The 19,838-nt window shown below is 40.1% G+C and overlaps 1 protein-coding gene across 1 annotated transcript in view; it reads right to left on the bottom strand.

The window, feature by feature from the left end:
- Nucleotides 1-13,167, bottom strand: part of LOC135220823 (N-alpha-acetyltransferase 30-like) — a 96,054-nt gene extending 82,887 nt beyond the window's left edge. Inside the window, 2 exon segments of the mRNA XM_064258364.1 lie at nt 12,047-12,087; nt 12,090-13,167. Coding sequence (XP_064114434.1) covers nt 12,047-12,087; nt 12,090-12,897 — 849 coding nt within the window. The 5' untranslated portion in view covers nt 12,898-13,167.
- Nucleotides 13,168-19,838: the final 6,671 nt, after the last annotated feature.

Raw genomic sequence — 19,838 nt, 5'->3', positions numbered from 1 at the left:
GGACTAAAGAATTAGCAGACAAAAAGAGAATAGCTTTAAATTTGTGCCAGTAATAGGTTATATGTATATAAGATTATGAAAAATTTGTAATGTATCTCTGAGTAATAAAGTAAGGTATTATATATTCTGAAATAATTATCTATGTTCTTTAAAAAATGATAAAATGTCTAACACTTTTTGCCTCCATTTATGCCATGAAAAGACGCATTATGAAAATAAAAGATGGGACAAGTAACTGAAGCGTTTCTATTAATGCTTATGGTGTGGTCTCTCTTTTGCCAGTCCTGGGCGTGGCTGCCACGCGGTAAACTGGCTTCACTTTACTGAACGGTTTGACCCATGCGGGGCGTCTCCTCCCATTATTCCTCCAAGGTTGAAACTCGTTTTCCAGTCCTTGAAGGTGATCTGCAATCTCAGTTTTAAGGCTGTAACTGAAGTTCTTCTCATTGGAGTACTGAGCAGAGAGTGTGGGGAAATCAATTCATAAACAAGATTTAAAAGGAAAACTGACTTATATTTTGAATTTTTGGTATGTTTTGGGATAATAATTAAAAATATACTGAAGAAGTGATAATGTTTTTGTCCGTTTTGCAATTAACATAACAAATACAAAAAATCATAGGCACCATCTGGCAAAACTGCTTGCGCCCTCCTTGGAAGCCTCTAAGGGGCAACCCCCCGTTTAAGAATCACTGGTCTCGTATCTCCAAACATATGATCTAATTATCTATGCTACCTAGAAGTTACTCCGAAATGTAAAAGACCATTCTATGCCCAAGACTGTTTGATTGCACCACAAAGTCAGAAAGAGAGCGTGATCCTGGATACCTCTTTGTTCCTAACAGTACGCTCAAAGAGGCCATGAAACTCTGAACTACAAGGCAGGGTCGTTTTCAAGTAGTATTTCACACCTCGCCTTCCCCCACATATGGTGTATGACCATTCTGTCACTACTACCTGCCCTTGGCAGTTAAGCTGGCAAGCTAAAAAAATTCCTCCTGTCCGGATTATATCTGGTTGACAACATGGTGAACTGACCACTTATGCAGTTGCTTTGCCAACTGACAGAGGTGATGAGAAAATATCCCCTTCCCTCTGCTTGTTGGCTTAAGCCCCTACAATCGTGTTGGCACTCATCACTATGACTAATTTAGCCATTGCATCTTACTATAATGGGAGTTATGTCTGTCCATCCATCTGTCATTCAATCATGGCCAAATAGCTGGTCTAATGGGCATGAAACTTGGCAAGGTTATAGTGGGGACCCCTCAGATGGTTTATAATGGGGTTTCAAGCATCAAAAGGCACTAAAGGTGCCAGAGGGGGCGGGGCACCTTCCCCGAAATAGGGCTGATTCAGCCCGTAGACTTAATAACATTACAAATTTATAATACCTTATTTTCAGTATATACGTAGTAATTAATATGACTTTCGATTTTCGGTATACGTACTAAATATAACTTACTGTCGAATACTGTGGGGTAAGACATCAATGGCACCAAAGGGGGTTGGGGTTGGGCAGAGAGAGAGAGGAGAGAGGAAGGAGGAAGAGAGAGAGAGAGAGAGAGAGTGGGGGGGGGAGAATGAAGAGAGAGACGAGATGAGAGAGAGAGAGAGAGAGAGAGAGAGAGAGAGAGAGAGAGTTTATTGGTTGCCATTCAGTTACCCTGGGCACTGCTGGGTTGGTCAGCTAGTGATCCAGCAGTGTCACTTGTATTCACAAATAACAATGAGCAGATGAAGTTTGTACTCTGTCCACACACCCGAGGCAAACAGGCTGTCAGGGTGCTCGCTATACATCCTCTAGCGTATCTGAGAAAAGAAGCATCCTTGAATACTGAGGGCTCAATTGACTCCCACAATGAGGTTCCTGTCATTCACCCACCAAACAAGGTCTCCCCTTACCTCCCCTCTTCAGGGCTAGAGCTAGATGGGGGGCCCACACAGGTAGATTCACCCATGCAAGATGAGCCTCTCCAGAGATGATAAGTGACCAAAGATTACCTGCCAAAGTAACGATAGCTGTCCCAATTGCGAAAAGAACTGCACTGAAACCTCCCTGAGTTTGCTGACATGAGAATCTAAAGGAAAGACATTAGTTGTGTTTAACCATGCAACTTTCCTTGCTACTTAGGCTGAAGACCTGAATTTGTCCAGCTTCTTATCATAATCCCTAAACCCTAACAAAATGTGAGGAGACTGTTCTGGAGCAACTACGCCTCGAGGAGACCAAACCTAGCCAGTTGTCCAGGAAAACAAAATCATTCTAAGAGGAGAGCTTGATGACCAGTCTCCAGCTGCCAGGTAAAAGCCTAAAGATTGGTCATCTACAACTTCTAGCACTTACTTCTCCAATATCTTCACCTCTGCCGACAGAGCCAGTGTTTTCAGATCTGGCATGTGAACCCTGAGTTGGCACTGCTGACTTGGGACCCAATCCTCCAAACAGCCAAGATGCAGCATCCTAGGTGAGGGACTCAGGTGGGGGCAACGTCTGCATGTTGTACATCCACTCTTTCTCTGTAGGCTGTGTCTCGGTCCAGGGACAGTGAATGCTTATTGTAACAATGAATGGGTCAAGAAGACCCATGTGCGGATTTGGACGACTTTTCTATCATGATGGGAATGAGCTTCCAGGTCAGAACCTTGTAACTCTGTATGAAACAAGGCTCTTTACCAGGCATTACGGATGTTTGGTGTCTGGTATCGGTGCCCTGGGTGTCAGCTGTGTCATGGCTGATCCAAGAGCGCGTTGCTTCCGCACCGAGGACAGCTGAAACCTGGGCCCCCTGTCCTGTGACAGGATATGCTCATTCCACGCCTCAGATGTCCGGAGACACCCCAGACGCGGGTCCCCCATCCTGGGACAAGGGAGAGTTGTATTCTGCGCCTCAGATGTTTGGAAACATCTGAAACGCAGGTTCCCTGTCCTGGGACAATGGAGAGTTGTAAAGAAATCTTTGTTTTTTCTGTAGAAAAAGACAGGCCATGAGAGCGCCCATGGGACTTTTCATAGATTAGCTCCACCGCCCTTCTCATCTCCGGGTCTGTCCACCTAACGGGACTCTCTGAAGGAGAAGTGGTCTTCTTGTAGTCTAGAGCCACTGCCTAATTCCTCTTCAGATCTGTCCGCCTAATGGGACCCTCAGAAGGAGAAGGGGAGGAAGCAAAAGCAGATGGAGACAAAAATACTGGTGACATCGAAGAGAAACGAGGTCACTTCCTCAACATCCTCTCACGCTTGTACCTCTTTGTTAATTCAGTCAGGAGAAGATTCTTAACGTCAGGAGACATGGAGAGTGCATCAATGTTGATGGGACTCGATGAACAACTAAAGGCAATGTGATATTTATTACGGCAGCCTTAGATCCCACAACTGAAACCATAGTACCAGTTACTGATGCCGTAGATACAAGGGCTGGTTGGAGGCACTAAGATGTGCAATCAAGCTCTGCAACGATGGTTCCCCTGGAAGACCTAGGGAAGGCCAAAGGTTCCTCTTTAAAGGTCTTCTTGATCTCCCCCAGACCTGAAAAAGATGTAATATTAGCAGCTACCTGCCCATGGGGAGAATGCTCCCCTGCCCCTAGGAGTAAATGGTAGAAGCCCTCAAGAGATTGAGACAGGGTCCTGCTCCTCCATGCAAACCCACCCCCCCTCTATTGTCAAGGCACCAGGGGAAGGCAGAGGAGTGACTTCTCCCCTAAACGAAAGCAGCCGCCAAACAGAATCGCATGGGAAGAGACAAGGAGCTACCTGGTGTCATCAGAGGAATACCCTTCTGAAGACAGACAAGCAGCCTTCTTGGATTTCCTCTCCCCAGCAAACCTCATCCACTGCTCCAGGGACCACTCACAACACTTGAGACAAGTATTAGTCATAGAATGCACATGCATGTGGCATTTGGTGAAAACAGTGTGCAGGTCTACTCAAAGCATGAGAGAAAGCAATTACATTGTCACTCTTCCAAGCCCAGGCAAAAGCAAGGTTAAACATACGTAGATGATTCTTAAGGTTAAACATACATAGATGATTCTTGGGTTTGCAAGTTATACAAGAATAAGAACATTTATATTACAAATCTTCAATCACAAAAAAAGGAAGGAAAAAACCAGAATGAAGTGATGGTAGAACAACCAAGAAACATTTGGGCAGAGGAAGGCAGTACTGAACTACTGAACAACCTTGTTGTGTACAATAGCCTGCTCCAGCTTGCACTGAAGGTAATTCCTACGTAAAGACCAACTGTTTGTATTCGTGTAGGAACAAGAATATTTTTTAGCAGTATCTGATGGGGATAAATGTTATGTAGCCTAAGCATTTATTACTGATAAATATGTTGTAATTAGGGAAAAAATATGCAGGGTACCACATCAAACTGAAAAACTGTCCATGACAATCATTCAACTCATGCAAACAAGCTAAAAGTTATAGAATAGAATACAGAATTTAAGCCAAAGACCAAGTGTTAGGCCCTAGTCATTCAGCGCTGAAACTGAAATTGACAGTATAAAAGTTTAAAAGGTGTAACAAGAAAACCTTACAGTTGCTCTTGCACTACGAATTAATTATTTTGAGAGGGTGGAAAATAAGATGGGAGAAAAAGAATATGAAATGAAGTACAATAAAAGGAATGTAAAAGGTTGTGGCTAAGGGCTGAAGGAATGCTGCTAAGAACCTTAAGTAATGCCTTCAGCGCACTGATGGCACTATCAACCCCCCTCCCCCTAGACCCAAACTGGTAACTCTGTATCCTACCAATATCTCAATAACTACACTACATACTTATGCAACCATTTCAGTATGGAAGTAAAACATCTTGGAATAAAAATATCTGACTAGTATTGTAACTGTTCATTACATATTTATACTACTATGAGATTCTGAGCCTTTGTCCCAGTGTTTTTCTGGAATAACTTTTTTTTCTGTACATTTGACAAAGATAATACTTAGCCATAGAATACTCTACTTCCCTACCTAATTTTTGGCAGCATTCTTTTACTTATATTAGAAGAAAGCATATTCGTAAGAGTAAAATAAAGCAGCCAAAGCCAGTGGCAGATAATCTAATGTATGGGTTCAAAGTTATATGTGACATAAACATATGAAGTCATGACTCCTCCCACAAGGTGATGACAACAAACAGCTGTATCTGAAATTCTGAATGAATATTCGTACCTTGTCAAGGCTTCAAGAATGGCGGCTATGATAAGTCGTTGTCACCATGGTTGCAGGACAGCTTTTGTAATTCTACTTGCACAATTGTTTAGAAGTGAGGCGGCCCGTGGCAAACCCTCTGTAAGCTTGAACAGGTAAATGAATAATAGGACCCTTTTAGGACCCTTTTTTGGGTAAGCAGTACACCCGGACATCCCAGGCTACCAGGTTTTTATTTGTTGACTTCCATAAGGTGCAGAAAGATCATTATATATGCTCTATAAAGCAATAGTTGTTGATTCCTTGGTAAAATATAACTTGTGGAAAAACATTAAAACTTGCTTTGCCCCCCAAAAAAAAGAAGAAGAAAAAAAAAGTCAAGGGTTATGATACATCACTGATGACCTTTGCTGTCCCAGTGCTTGGCTTGAAGTCTAAATTCTATAATCCAATCTAATCATGTGTAATTTTCTATTTATTAAAATGATCGTCACTGTCATATTAGGAAAAATATCAAAGGATTTACGATGAATACCAAAGTTTTCTTCACTTTGTTAATTGATTTTTAATTATATAATTTTTCAAAGGAGAAATATTGATAGAAAGTAATTTATCAGATTACTTGTGGAAACCCTTTTCTTCAAGGATTCTAGCACTCAACCTCTTGGAATAAATCCTATGTACTACTACTACTACTACTACAAAGTGTAAACAAGGAGTATTGGTTGTATTTCATTGTTGCCAGAGGTTGAGACTTTTTCACGAATAGCCAATTATTCATCAAGAAGGAGGCACGTTAATGATGTCATAAATTATGTCATTATATCTTCCAAAGACATTCCTCTGAGTTTGCTGGCGATGTCTACAAAAAGTCGGTGGCACTCTTATAATTATCAGAATTATGCAACTTTCATAATACAGAATACAGTCAAACATTAGGTTAGGATGTAAGATACCCTGTGACAAAGTGTCATCTTTGTCAGATAAGTTGACAAAATTTTATTCCGGAAAAACACCTGGACACCAGCTGTGAATCTCATATAAGGTATCCAAAAATGAATGGAATATAAAAAAATAATCAACATTAATGCAAAAAATATGTCAAGTTAAATCACATTAGTTGACCTGAGAGTGATATATATAGTGTTTGGTCATTTTGATACAGCCATGAAATCAATTTGGTAAAAAAGAAATACTGATTAATACAACTTATAATATTGGTTAATACAACTATCTTAAATTTCTACTAAAATTAACAAAAGTTCAATGATAAAATACACCATGAAGAAATAATCGCTCATAAAAGAAATTTCTGTATTTTTGTGAAACTATTACATGATTGGACTTGCCTTTTTGAAGTTATGATGAATAAAAAAAAATTAAATACTACTGTAAAAGGGGCAAGAACATTTCACATCAGGAAGGATTTAACAATGATCAAAGAACTGTAAGGAAGCTCTCTTGAGGCATGTTATTATCTGAATGACCCACTCACTTATATTAAATGTATATGATATATATATATATATATAATTATATATATAGATATATATATATATTATATATATATATCTATATATATACTGTCAAGTACTGTTTAAAATAATTTACATTTTTCATAGGTATACAAACCAAAGCTTTTTATCATAAGCCAACCTCAACACCCTGCTTGGTCCCACCAGTCAACTACCTTGTTACTAAATTTCAGTCAGATTCTAACTTGAGCTGAGGAATACTCCTAGACATAAGGCAATGTTTTTTTTAATGCTCTTTTCATAAAGCTCTAATCAGTAACATTGCAGTGCTTACTCTCAATTACAGATAAATACAGTGGAAGGGAGTAACCTCTAATGTTAGCTTCACTCTATCTGCACAAAAATGGTTAAGTACACCTGTTCCATTTAATGCCTGTCAAGCTAAAACATTCTAATGAAATAGATTGTAGTGTTTTGAAGAATTTATACTGCTTAACAATTTTGATTTGTATCAAAGTGACCAGTCCCCAAGGATATTCAAGTCTGTCATTTTAGCAGCTACACAGATTTGCCTAAAACCATACACTTGCAACATACCTACTACGTATTCTGATACTTGCATTATAGGTGAAGTTATGCAAGTTGGGGAGTAGTAGGTGCAAGGAATTGTTTTCACCTCGTCAGGTAGAACATCAGGTCTTTGTTAAGGTTACTTCAAACTGTAGGTTAGCCCTTTCAGAAAATTCATGATGTTCAGAAGAATCTGTACAAACAGGCTAACAGCTTGTTTACCTTTTAACCTAATGGATTTTTAGGCTAGCTTAAGTTAGCCAACCAAAGCCTAGTTCTTCGGTAGCAGGTCCATCCGCCCCAATAATGATGCGCCCCCAGTCCAACTGCCCCATAAGGGACACATCTACTCGTGGGGAAACTGATGTGCCCCAGTGCGCCCCACAACCAAGTCATTGCGCCCCAACTCTTATGCAAATTACTATATAAGAATACTTCGGATCAATGCCTGAACGAATGATTTAAAACAATTCGAACCAGCCAAATGAGGTTACGAACGAATAATTTCAAACAATTTGACCCAGCCAAATCAAGTGCATCCAGAGAAAATCATAAAGGACACTCCAGGCCCATTTGCATAATTGCTGGGATAGATACACTAATGGGTGCTGCTTTGGCTGGTTATCTACATGTCACAAATCTACTTTGGTATGATATCTACACAGGTATGCGATCTACAATTTCCAAGAAAGGCTTGTTGTGTCATTTGTTATAACTATTTAACTACCTAATTTCCCAAGTAACAAGCTAGATTGCTACCTTATGTCCAAAGTAATGCAAGTTGTGTCGTTTGTAACAATCTAGCTTGCTACCTATTTTCCTAATTAGTTAACTAGATAGATTGCTGTATAGTTTGTTAAAAAATAAACCAGTCCTTTACCATTTTTATTTTTAGTAGGCTTCTATATTTCAGTTTAAATATTTCAGTCAGTAGCAAAGCCCTGAAGATGCTTGCAAAGGAATTCTACAATGAAATCAGTGACGACGAATCCAAGACTCCGGCATTTTTTAGAAGACATGGTCTTTTAGATGAAGAACAAAGTGTTTCACCATGTCATCAATGTAGTGGAGAGATGAAGGACACTCGGAAAAGACGGCGAAATGGCAAATTTATGCCCGTTCTTCGTTGCAGAAACCGTGGATGTCAAACTTTTCGTTCCGTTCACAAAGGCAATGGATTTTTTCACTTCACAGATTTGAATAACAAAGTAAATTGCAAGCTTTCTCTTTGACAAATTTTAGAACTCAATTTCCGTCATTTTACCGGAAACCATCAGCAGAATTACATCGATCCTAACACTGGAGCACATACACAAGCCACTGAAAGATCTTGGCTTGATGCAAAGGTTCGTATACTGAAAAAAATGAGAGGGCTGCAATCAGAAAACTTTTCAATCTCACCTTGACTACTGGTGTTGGTGGATGCTGAGAAAAGAAGCTCCTGACCTCTTTTAAGCATTTTTAGCCAATGTGGATGCTGTGTATTGCTAGAATATTTTTTTATTTTGATATTTTTTAGGAAGTGATTATTTGCCCGACGGTCGGGCAAACAAGCAAACCATTTTCTTATTTTCCCGACCGTGACGTCATCAGAAATCTGGGAACGAGGTCGTATGAAACCGACGCCATGATGAAAATGGATTCGAGAAGTGATGGACATGTATTTTATGTGGGTCAAAAATTCAAAGATTATGACGAATTCGTGAGAGAAAAAGAAAAACTAGAATATCAAACATGTGCCAAGTATGTTATACGTAACTGCAGAACAATCGGCAAGGCAAACAAAACTGTAGTTAACCCTCAGAACCACTACAAGAATGAGTTCAGATACAGCCGTGCCAGTTTTCAGTGCAAACATGGCGGAGAGCACAGCACTACGAGCACGGGTAAAAGACCTAACCAAAGGTATTATGACATCCTATTATATATTTTTCGGTCCTTATTTTTAACCTTATAGACAAGAAAATAGACCAACTCAGTCAGTTGATTACAGTACGACCAATGCACTGTGCATGCAATGCACTGCAGTGATCGTGTACATTTTGATGTGTGTACACAGTGAAAGTACACACAGTACATTCAACATTTAAACTAGGCCTATTAATATGGTCCTATTAATATCCATTAATATTGGTCATGTTGTTGGTTAGGCCTAACTTACTAGGCTAGTTCATGAAATTGAAGTACTGTACAAATGGATTTTCCAGTGTTAATTGACCAATAGTTCATCGGTACGTAAGAATACCGAAAACCACAGAAAGCCACATAAAAGCAACCGAAAACCACCGAAAACCACCTTATAAGTTATTAATACTTCATTTGAAAGCAAGAATAATGCTTTTTACATCCATTACTGGTCAAATTTGTTTAATTATATGTGTATTACATCATTTATAGGACTCGGAAAGTCGGTTTGTCTTAGCAGAAATTCTTCGATCGGCGCCATGTTGACAAACTCTCGAAGAGGTACAGGCTAAAAGCCCTTACCTGCGAGAGCCATATACACTGCCACTCCCATGATCTTGTAACAGCTGTTAAAATGATATTTTTTTCTTCAGAACATTCAAGATGAACTGCCCCAGCGGCTTCCTTCTGACCGCGAATAGAAAAGAAGACTGCCTGGTTGTGAGCAAGGCTGATTTCACCCACAACCACGAAACAAGCCGGTCAACCTTCCTAATGTACCCTCAAATGCGGCACCTGGAAAACGAACACGTTGATGTGGGAAGATTAATGTTCAAGATGTCGGTACCACCAAAGGTTTTTCGAAATACGCTAGCCCAGGTATCAGGAAAAATGTTGTAATTTTTTAACAAGACAAATATGAGGCTTCCCCCTTACGTTAGTGTGCCTGGCCATAGGGGGCCTAGATGTTCCATGAGTTTATAACAAAGGCTTTGGAAATAATTCGCGCACAGATACTAGTATAGCCCATTTTTTAGCCTAAAAAAAGCTACAAAAAATTTGACGGTTGCCTTTTTACAATATGCCATGACGAACAGGCTAACAACAGTCCACAAACGACAGTCGGGAAAATAAGAGGTTCCCACGACCGTCGTTAGAATAAGCAATATTCGCACTGTTTACACAACGGTCGTTAGAATAACAACCCAATTGTACTGTTTAGACGACGGTCGGGAAAATAATTCCAGCGCACTGTTTACCCGACCGTTGGGAGAACAAGAAAATGTGCTTATTGTTTGCCCAACGGTCGGGTAAATATCACCAGCCTATTTTTTATGTAATGTAGATTTTAGCCTAAAATGAAAATAAAAACCAAATTTTTAGTTTTAATTTCTTCATTTTAACTAGTTCTCTATGATATTTTGTATACTATAATGTAAATATTAGACTAAAATGAAAATAAACGAATTTTTATATTTTAATTTTATTTTTCTTCGTGATATATATAAACTATAATTAAGAAAAATAAAAACATCTGTTTTATTCAGACAAAACTGAAGGTGAATAATTGATTTTGTACGTTGTAGATTTTTGACCGTAGATAAAGAGCCAAAATTGAATTTGTACGTTGTAAATATTTTGACCGTAGATAACAAGCCAGAATTGAATTTGTACGTTGTAGATATTTTGACCGTAGATAACAAGCCAAAATTTAATTTGTACGTTGTAGATATTTTGACGGTGTAGATAACAAGCCAAAGCAGCACCCACTAATGGAGATCTGTCGTTGATGCAACTGCTTGACGAATATTCCGAGTATTTTGTATCGTTCTCATCTTTTCACCCTGTTTTTTCTCCTTTTATTTAGAGGTTAGTTTTACAATATTCTATATAATCCGTATTCTCTATTTTGTATTTGCATTTTAAATTTAATTACATAAGGAATGGAGGCTCTGTAGAATGCCACTATTCGTGACAAAGAATTTAAAACTATTATTACTACATCCTATGTCTAATAATTTCATCTCCCAAGTCGAGTTCCTTTAAAAAAGGATTTGGGGAGCAAGAACCTAATTTGTTGAATATGCAATAAAGAGATTTTCATGACGAGTATGCAATACCTGAAGAATTTTTGGTAATTCTAAGCCCTCATTCCGCGTTAAAGTAGACTATGGCAGTTGACGTTTTCCTACGTTATTTTACTTACTGAATAAGAATTTAAAGTAATATTTATTCGGACGACTGTAATTAACCCCCAGGGGCCAGTACTAAACACGGCAAATACATTGGACGCCCCAATCCGGATGTCATATCCGCGGTTACGTTCCTTGCAGTCCTTGCGGAACTAATCTTTAGAATTACCCTGCAAGAAACGTAACCGCGAATACGACTTCCACTGGGGATTGGGGCGTCCAATGTATTTCGCCGTATTTAGTACCGGCCCCTGGGGGTTAATTACAGTCGTCCAAATAAATATTACTTTAAATTCTTGTTCAGTAAGTAAAATAACGTAGGAAAACGTCAACTGCCGTAGTCTACTTTACCGCGGAATGAGGGCTTAGAATTACCGAATTTTTTATATCTGAAAACAATACGTAATTGCATCCAATGCGTATTATTCTTTTTTTTGATTGCGAGTTGGGGGCAACAATCCAATATTGAGCAGCTGCAGTGCATCAACTACCAATGAAGTAGATTTGCCCCTAGGGCAGGCAAATGGACTTGGGGCGCATTGCCACTGGGGTGGATGGACTGTAAAGCAGTTCTTTGCTGCTTACCAATTTCCACTGGCCTAATGTACCTTTACAAGTATGGTTATCTGCAATATGACCCTGAAAGAAATTTTTCAATATTATGCTAGCCTAATACAACCCGAACCCTTTTCACAAATTAGCTGTATTCAAATTAAACTTAAAAAATCACAATCACACATTACATACCAGGAAGCACAACTTGGGCCAATTATGTATAAAATATCTATCGTATATATAGAATAAGGTTCTGATAAATCTTTTTGTATTAGCCTCATAATGGCCGACATTTGAAGCTCGTTTTCATAGTTCACGTATTCCACTTTTAGATCGTCGTCTATACTTGACGACACGGGGCTAATGCATATTTCGGGAGCTATTAGGCTTTCACTGGTTGAACTGAGGTCCACGTCACTTTTTGGCTGGGTGCTCTGCGAACTGTTCGAGGTGTTCCTTGTCCTTGGCCGAGCACCCGAGAAAGAATGGGAGGAATCCGAAGACTTTTCAGAATTAATAGAAAATGTATCTGATATGGCAATGCTATTGCTACTGGTTGCTTCTGACACGGTGTGCCCATTACATACCGTCCCATTAATGTCTGACTTTGACGTAGATTCATGACTAGACTCCGAACACTGCTCGTCCAACACAACAGCCTTGGAGGACTTCACAGCAGCAGGCACATGCACCTCGGCGTCCGTGGTGCCAATTTTCATCCCATTCATAACACCGTTTTTGAACGTTAATTTATCCCTCAATTCATTGGCCAGGCCCGAGGGCCCTCCACTCGGGGCACGAGTCACTGTGTCCAGGGCAGCTGCAGGGGCAGGGGCATGAGGTCGCTTCTCCACCACATGAGTAGTGTCTGCCAACATCCTTTTTTCCATACTTTGTGTATTATGCGACCTGACCCTGGCACTATTCGGTGACCTGACCCTGGCACTATGCACTGGAGCCAAATCAGCTGATTGGCTGCTGGCAACCACGAGTGATGGTATGTCTTCCACCAAGACTCTTCTCAAGTGATCTTCTTCACTCATGGTACAAACTCTTATGCCATCTCACACACACGCTCGTTCACTTCCCCAGAATCCCCTGGATCGGTCATGACTAACAATCGCCATTTTCTCTCTGGCTACCACATTCCCAAAGAAGACCTTGTTTATGATTGTTTGGATCGCAGACGAACCAGGCTCTTCGACCTCTCCCCTACTGGGATATAGGACACGATTCCAGTACTATTTTGGCATTTATCTATTCCTCATTCAATGAATAATACAACAGTACTACTGCCTTATCTATTCAATTCAAATCCTTAGTTCTCATGGCTTTATTAGTATCTTTAAAGATCGCTAGTATCAAAGGGACAACAAAAGTTCCTTTTCAAAGACTTAACTCGTCCAACCAGTTTATAGACTTTGGTAGGGGCAGGGGAACGAAAACATGACATCACATAGCGCGGAGATTAAACATGGCTATTATCTACGCCTTTTCCGTTGCTTTCCTTGGATTGATAATTAAAATTACTGTAAACGTAAGAGCATTCTCTATTATATATAAATTAGTAACTATGAATAGGAAATGCAAGAAATACCTAAAAAAAATTGTGCTGATTCTCAGTCAATGGCAAATCCAAAAGAAGGTAGTAATGCTCCAGAAGTTTTCTACACAAGGGACCATCCTCAAATCAGAAGATAATAATGAAATAAAAGGCTTTGATTTTTAATAAATCCACCGTATATTAAGGAAAACTACTTATTGGTATATATATATATATATATATTATATTATATATACTATATATATATATATATATATATATATATCCATATATATATATAATTAATATATAAAATATATATATATATATATAATATTATATATATATATATATATATATATATATATATAGATACTATTGGATATATATATATACTATATATATATATATATATATATAATATATATATATATATATATATATAAAAACTATATATATATATATATATATATATATATATTATATATATAATTATAATAATTATATATAAATAGCTATATATATTATATATATATATATATATATATATATATATATATATATATATATATATATATATATATATATATTGCTCATAAAACACTGTTTGAACGTTGCAACCATATATTTCGAGCACTTTCTTCTGTGCTCCTATTCACCGGTAAAGTATGGACCGATGATGTGTTACAACTACAAATGATATGTAGGTGTGGTAATAAGTCTCTGTTGGTATGCAGGTGACCGTTGGCCTTTATCCCTAATATGTAGGAAAATCCTCGAGCTCTCTGAAGCATCTCGCATAGATTAACAGAGCACAATGGATAGAAGGGCCAATTAAGTCTTGGGGGGAGGGGCGAGCAGTGTTTTGAAGGGGACAATTGCCCCAGTTACCCTCCAATGGCGCCCCTGTGCTAATATGATCCCAATATAATCATGAGATCCGACCCTTCCGTGTTTTCGTCTGGTCTTCATCTTTTCCGTGACTGTGCTTTCATTTTGGAGGACCTAAAACCGGAGGTCATTTGGTACATTTTAAGCGGGTTCCTTTTTATTTGTCTTTACATGATTCAGTAGTTTTACGGAAGAAATTTCTCAACTATTCATAGCTGATTTCAAACAGAAAAGATCGGAAAAACATTCAATAGATGAATAAATGCCTCTGTGGACATTATATACAACTGATTAAAAATTTAGAACAAGAAAATAGTTTGTCAAGAAAATATTCAAAAGTTTACTGACTGGTTATGTGATGAGCACTGCTCTATATTATGATAATGATGATTATTATTATTATATTGTTGTTCAAAATACAAAACCTTGATGGGGAAAAAGATCATAAAGCAGTAAATGCGGAAGAATCTTCCACTGATCATAAACGTAAGAAACAAAGCAGACGGAAGATAATAACACGTAAAGATGAGCTAACGGAGACGAATATGTTCCTGTTGTCTCAGAAGCAGCCTGCTTCTGAGACAACAGTAGATTACATTTTGATTCCATGAGCACACCAAAGAAGACCATCCCATACTTGTACAGTACAGAGAATGAAAGATGAAACCCTTCTGATACTGGGCATCCTAACATGGTGACTCTCAAGCGAATGTGGAAGCTGATGCTTTTCAGAACGAGGAGCAGACACTTGGGGTTATTGGTAAACCCTCTATTGCAATTGAAATTGGCAGTGGCAGATCACTAATAGCGATCTTTTCTGCAAGGAAAGATCTCAGGAGATTCAAGCCACCCAGACAGAAACAATATGTCACAAATGTCAGGCCAAAGATACTAGGCATGTGGCCATGACACCTCATTTCTGCGTGTTTAAAAAGACTTCAGGACCAACACCTTGTTTTCTGGTAGGCCCACACCATACGAGAGAAGAGATGAGTTGCAAAACAAGTGAAGTAAAGAAAGTACAGGAGGTCTGTAAAAAGTGTCTACAGAAGCAGGGGCGACATACGGGCGGGGGGAGGGGTATGGGGTCGTGGTGCTGGTTGGCCACTCCAGACATTGATGGCCCCCAAGACTTGGTTCGTCCCCCTAACCTATGAAATAATAATAATAATAATAATAATAATAATAATAATAATAATAATAATAATAATAATAATAATAATAATAATAATAATAATAATAATAATTAAAAATTCCTCATAGTAGCACGAGTCTTCAAATGGAGAAACAAATCCACAGTTATGTAAATGTACATATATTTAAGTTTAAAACAGAAAGGATAGCTTTCGGGAATCTGTACGGTTCCCCTTATCAATCTCTTTATGTATCCGGTATTCACAAAGTTCCGTGTGAGAGTAAAAAACCAACGGTGTCCCCTCCATGTGTGTAGGCGTGGATCCAAAAATTAAAAATTCCTCATAGTAGCACGAGTCTTCAAATGGAGAAACAAATCCACAGTTATGTAAATGTACATATATTTAAGTTTAAAACAGAAAGGATAGCTTTCGGGAATCTGTACGGTTCCCCTTATCAATGAGATTGATAAGGGGAACCGTACAGATTCCCGAAAGCTATCCTTTCTGTTTTAAACTTAAATATATGTACATTTACATAACTGTGGTTTGATTGGTTTTTCTCCAATAATAATAATAATAATCATAATATTAATAATAATGATAATAATAATAATAATAATAATAATAATAATAATAATAATAATAATAATAATAATAATAATAATAATAATAATAATAATAATAATAATAATAATAATAATAATAATAATAATACTGTTAAAAAGAATGGCAGAATTAAGCGAGTTGATTTTATATATTGTTTTTTCTATTTTCCTTACAATTCGCTTCTCAGGCTCAGCGATGTTTCTGAGTAACTGACCAATATTCATATTGGGAATTTTCAAAAATCTTAAGGTAAGCTTTTATTGGAACAGGATATCAGGTCCAGGTCAAGCAGGGGTCGTCGTCAGTGCTGGTATTATTCCATAGGTGTAGTTCAGTTCGGGGCCGGGTTCGTCTTCGGTTTAAGGGCTGGTATTGGTGCTGGTATAACTGGTATATCTGGTATAACGTGACGCTTGGAAATTGAATATCTCCTCGATGGTATCCAGAAGCAAGAAGACCTTGGGAACATGCGGACGACTGACGCCCTTCAACCCCTTCTGCTTGCCGAGGCCCTCACCAACCGTGGAGACTACCGCAGTGGTATCATCAGCCGTGACCTGAGGGATGCAGCGAAGCAGTTAAGGAACCGTGAGGACGTCACTGTACGCAGGGCCGATAAAACTGCTGCTTTCGTCCTTATCCAGACTGAGGAATACCGCCGGAAGATTGAAGAAATCCTGGCGGACTCCACGAAATTTCGCAGAATTACCAAGAACCCTGTCGATGACATCAAGCGAGAGGCCAACCAGATTATTGAGACGGTCAATGCCGCCTCTAACGCCCTGCATTTGCCACCCATAACGGGTGATCATGACTTAGGCTACATCTATGGGAATGTTAAGACCCATAAGCAAGGGAACCCCCTTCGCCCCATAATCAGCCAGATCCCTGCCCCTACGTACCTGTTGGCCAAGAAACTCAACACCATTTTAACCCCGTACGTCCCAGATAGGCACAGCTTGAAGTCGTCGGCCGAGTTCTTGGAAGCCCTACGAGCAACGCCCCTCGGAGGATGCATCGTTTCGATGGATGTAGAGTCCCTCTTTACCAACGTCCCCGTAGATGAGACCATACAAATGATCTTGGACAGAGTTTACAGGGACCCCGGCACTCCATCCTTAAACATCCCAGAGCATGCCCTTCGAGCCCTGCTGGAAATCTGTACTAAGAAGGCCCCTTTTGCTGATCACCGCAACTATATGCACACCCAGATCGACGGCGTGGCGATGGGTTCTCCCCTTAGGGTCCTTTTCGCCAATTTCTATATGGGTACCATTGAAGAGAGGGTCTTCCAGAATTCCAACTAACCGAGGATGTACGTGCGCTACATTGATGACACCTTCGTCTGCGCCGACTCCCAGGATGAGATAGAGCAGCTGCGACGTGCATTCCACGACCACAGCTGCCTCACATTCACAATTGAACATTGCAAAGACCGCCGCCTCCCCTTCCTTGACGTTCTTGTCGAACAGTGAGATTCCGAATTCAGCACGAAGGTGTACACGTAGCCGACGAACCGGGGAATGTGCATGAATGGTGAGAGCGAGTGCCCTGAGAGGTATAAGCGCTCCACCATCAGCGCCTTCGTCAGGAGGGCCCTCTCACACTGCTCCTCCTGGAATGACACACACAGTGAGTTGGAGCGCGCCGCCCAGGTCCTCATCGACAACGGACACACCAATCGTGCTGTTGATGAATCTATAAGGAAAAGTATGGAAGCCTGGTACCACCAGGAACCCCGCCCCGATGTTGCAGAGCCCATCAAGCTTTTCTACAAGGGGCACTTCCACCGGAGGTACAAGGAGGACGAACACGCCCTCAAAAAGATCATCAATGAAACTGTCAGCCCCGCCGACCCAGACAAAAATATTAAGTTAATTATATATTATAAAACGAAGAACCGACGAGCGCCTGGTGATGAGAAACACCCTTCGGCGCCCCTGCAGATCCCTTGAAGAAGACGAGTGTGGTCTACCATTACACATGCCCCGTCCGAGGATGCCTTGGCAAATACGTCGGTATGACCTCCATGCGTTTCTCCAAGCAAATCTCCTGCCTCGCTCATAAGGAGCCATCTTCAACCACGCCAGGACTGCTCATAACAAACGGATAAAGAGAAATGATATTATTCCTAATATCGAAATAATAGACCAGACAACGGATCCCCGACGTCTGCGCCTCCTAGAAGCCCTCCATATAGGCAAGGAGAAACCAAATCTTAACATCACCCAAGAAACGTTTCTCCTTCCCACCGCCGCCCAGAGAGCAGCGAACGACCCCCCGACAATACCAGATAATCAGGAGCCCCCGCGGGATGACAGGATTCCTGCTACGGACGGAATTCTTGTCGTTCATCCCCAGGCACACTACTGTGGCGCTCGCACGAGAGAATCCCCGAGACCTTCGAGGCGAGATCCACGACTTCGTCCAAGACCGGCCCGACCAATGAGAATGCAACTCTAGGTCCGAGCCGCTATAAATACCGCCCCACAGACTTTCTTGCTACAGTCTCTTCAAATGACTCGTCCGAGGATGACCTGCGAGAAGGTCGAAACGTCACGTGATACCAGATATACCAGCACCAATACCAGGCCTTAAACCGAAGACGAACCCGGCCCCGAACTGAACAACGCCTACGGAATAATACCAGCACTGACGACGACCCCTGCTTGACCTGGACCTGATATCCTGTTCCAATAAAAGCTTACCTTCAGCATTTAAGATTTTTGAAAATTCCCAATGTGAATATTGGTCAGTTACTCAGAAACATCGCTGAGCCTGAGAAGCGAATAGTAAGGAAAAAAATAGAAAAAACAATATATAAAATCAACTCGCTTAATTCTGCCATTCTTTTTAACAGTATTTGCCTAAAAGAGGGTCTTCTACCAAAATAATAATAATAATAATAATAATAATAATAATGGAGTTTGGAATAGAAAAATGTGCCATAGTCAACATACAAAAGGGCAAAGTAGCAAGGACTGAAGGGATAAAGCTACCAAATGGGAGCAGCATCAAACACAAAGATGAGACGGGATACAAATACCTGGGAATAATGGAAGTAGGGGATATAAAACACCATGAGATGAAGGACGCGATCAAGAAAGAATATATGCAGAGACTCAAGGCGATACTCAAGTCAAAACTCAATGCCGGAAATATGATAAAAGCCATAAACACATGGGCAGTGCCAGTAATCAGATATAGCGCAGGAATAGTCGAATGGACGAAGGCAGAACTTCGCAGCATAGACCAGAAAACTAGGAAACGTGACAATACACAAAGCACTACACACAAAAGAAAATACGGACAGACTATACATAACACGTAAGGAAGGAGGGAGAGGACTACTAAGTATAGAGGACTGCGTCAACATCGTGAAAAGAGCACTGGGGCAATATCTAAAAACCAGTGAAGACGAGTGGCTCAAGAGTGCATAGGAAGAAGGACTGCTAAAAGTAGACGAAGACCCAGAAATATAGAGACAGGAGAATGTCAAACAGAACAGAGGACTGGCACAACAAGCCACTGCACGAACAATACATGAGACAGACTAAAGAACTAGCCAGCGATGACACATGGCAATGGCCACAGAGGGGAGAGCTCAAGAAGGAAACTGAAGGAATGATAACAGCGGCACAATATCAGGCCCTAAGAACCGGATATGTTCAAAGAACAATAGACGGAAAGAACATCTCTCCCATATGTAGGAAGTGCAATACGAAAAATGAAACCATAAACCACATAGCAAGCGAATGTCCGGCACTTGCACAGAACCAGTACAAAAAGAGGCATGATTCAGTAGCAA

This window comes from Macrobrachium nipponense, chromosome 2 (genome assembly GCF_015104395.2).
Source record: "Macrobrachium nipponense isolate FS-2020 chromosome 2, ASM1510439v2, whole genome shotgun sequence".
NCBI classification, from domain to species: domain Eukaryota; kingdom Metazoa; phylum Arthropoda; class Malacostraca; order Decapoda; family Palaemonidae; genus Macrobrachium; species Macrobrachium nipponense.
Note: the sequence above shows the minus strand (reverse complement) of the source record. Positions and strands in the feature narration are given on the sequence as shown.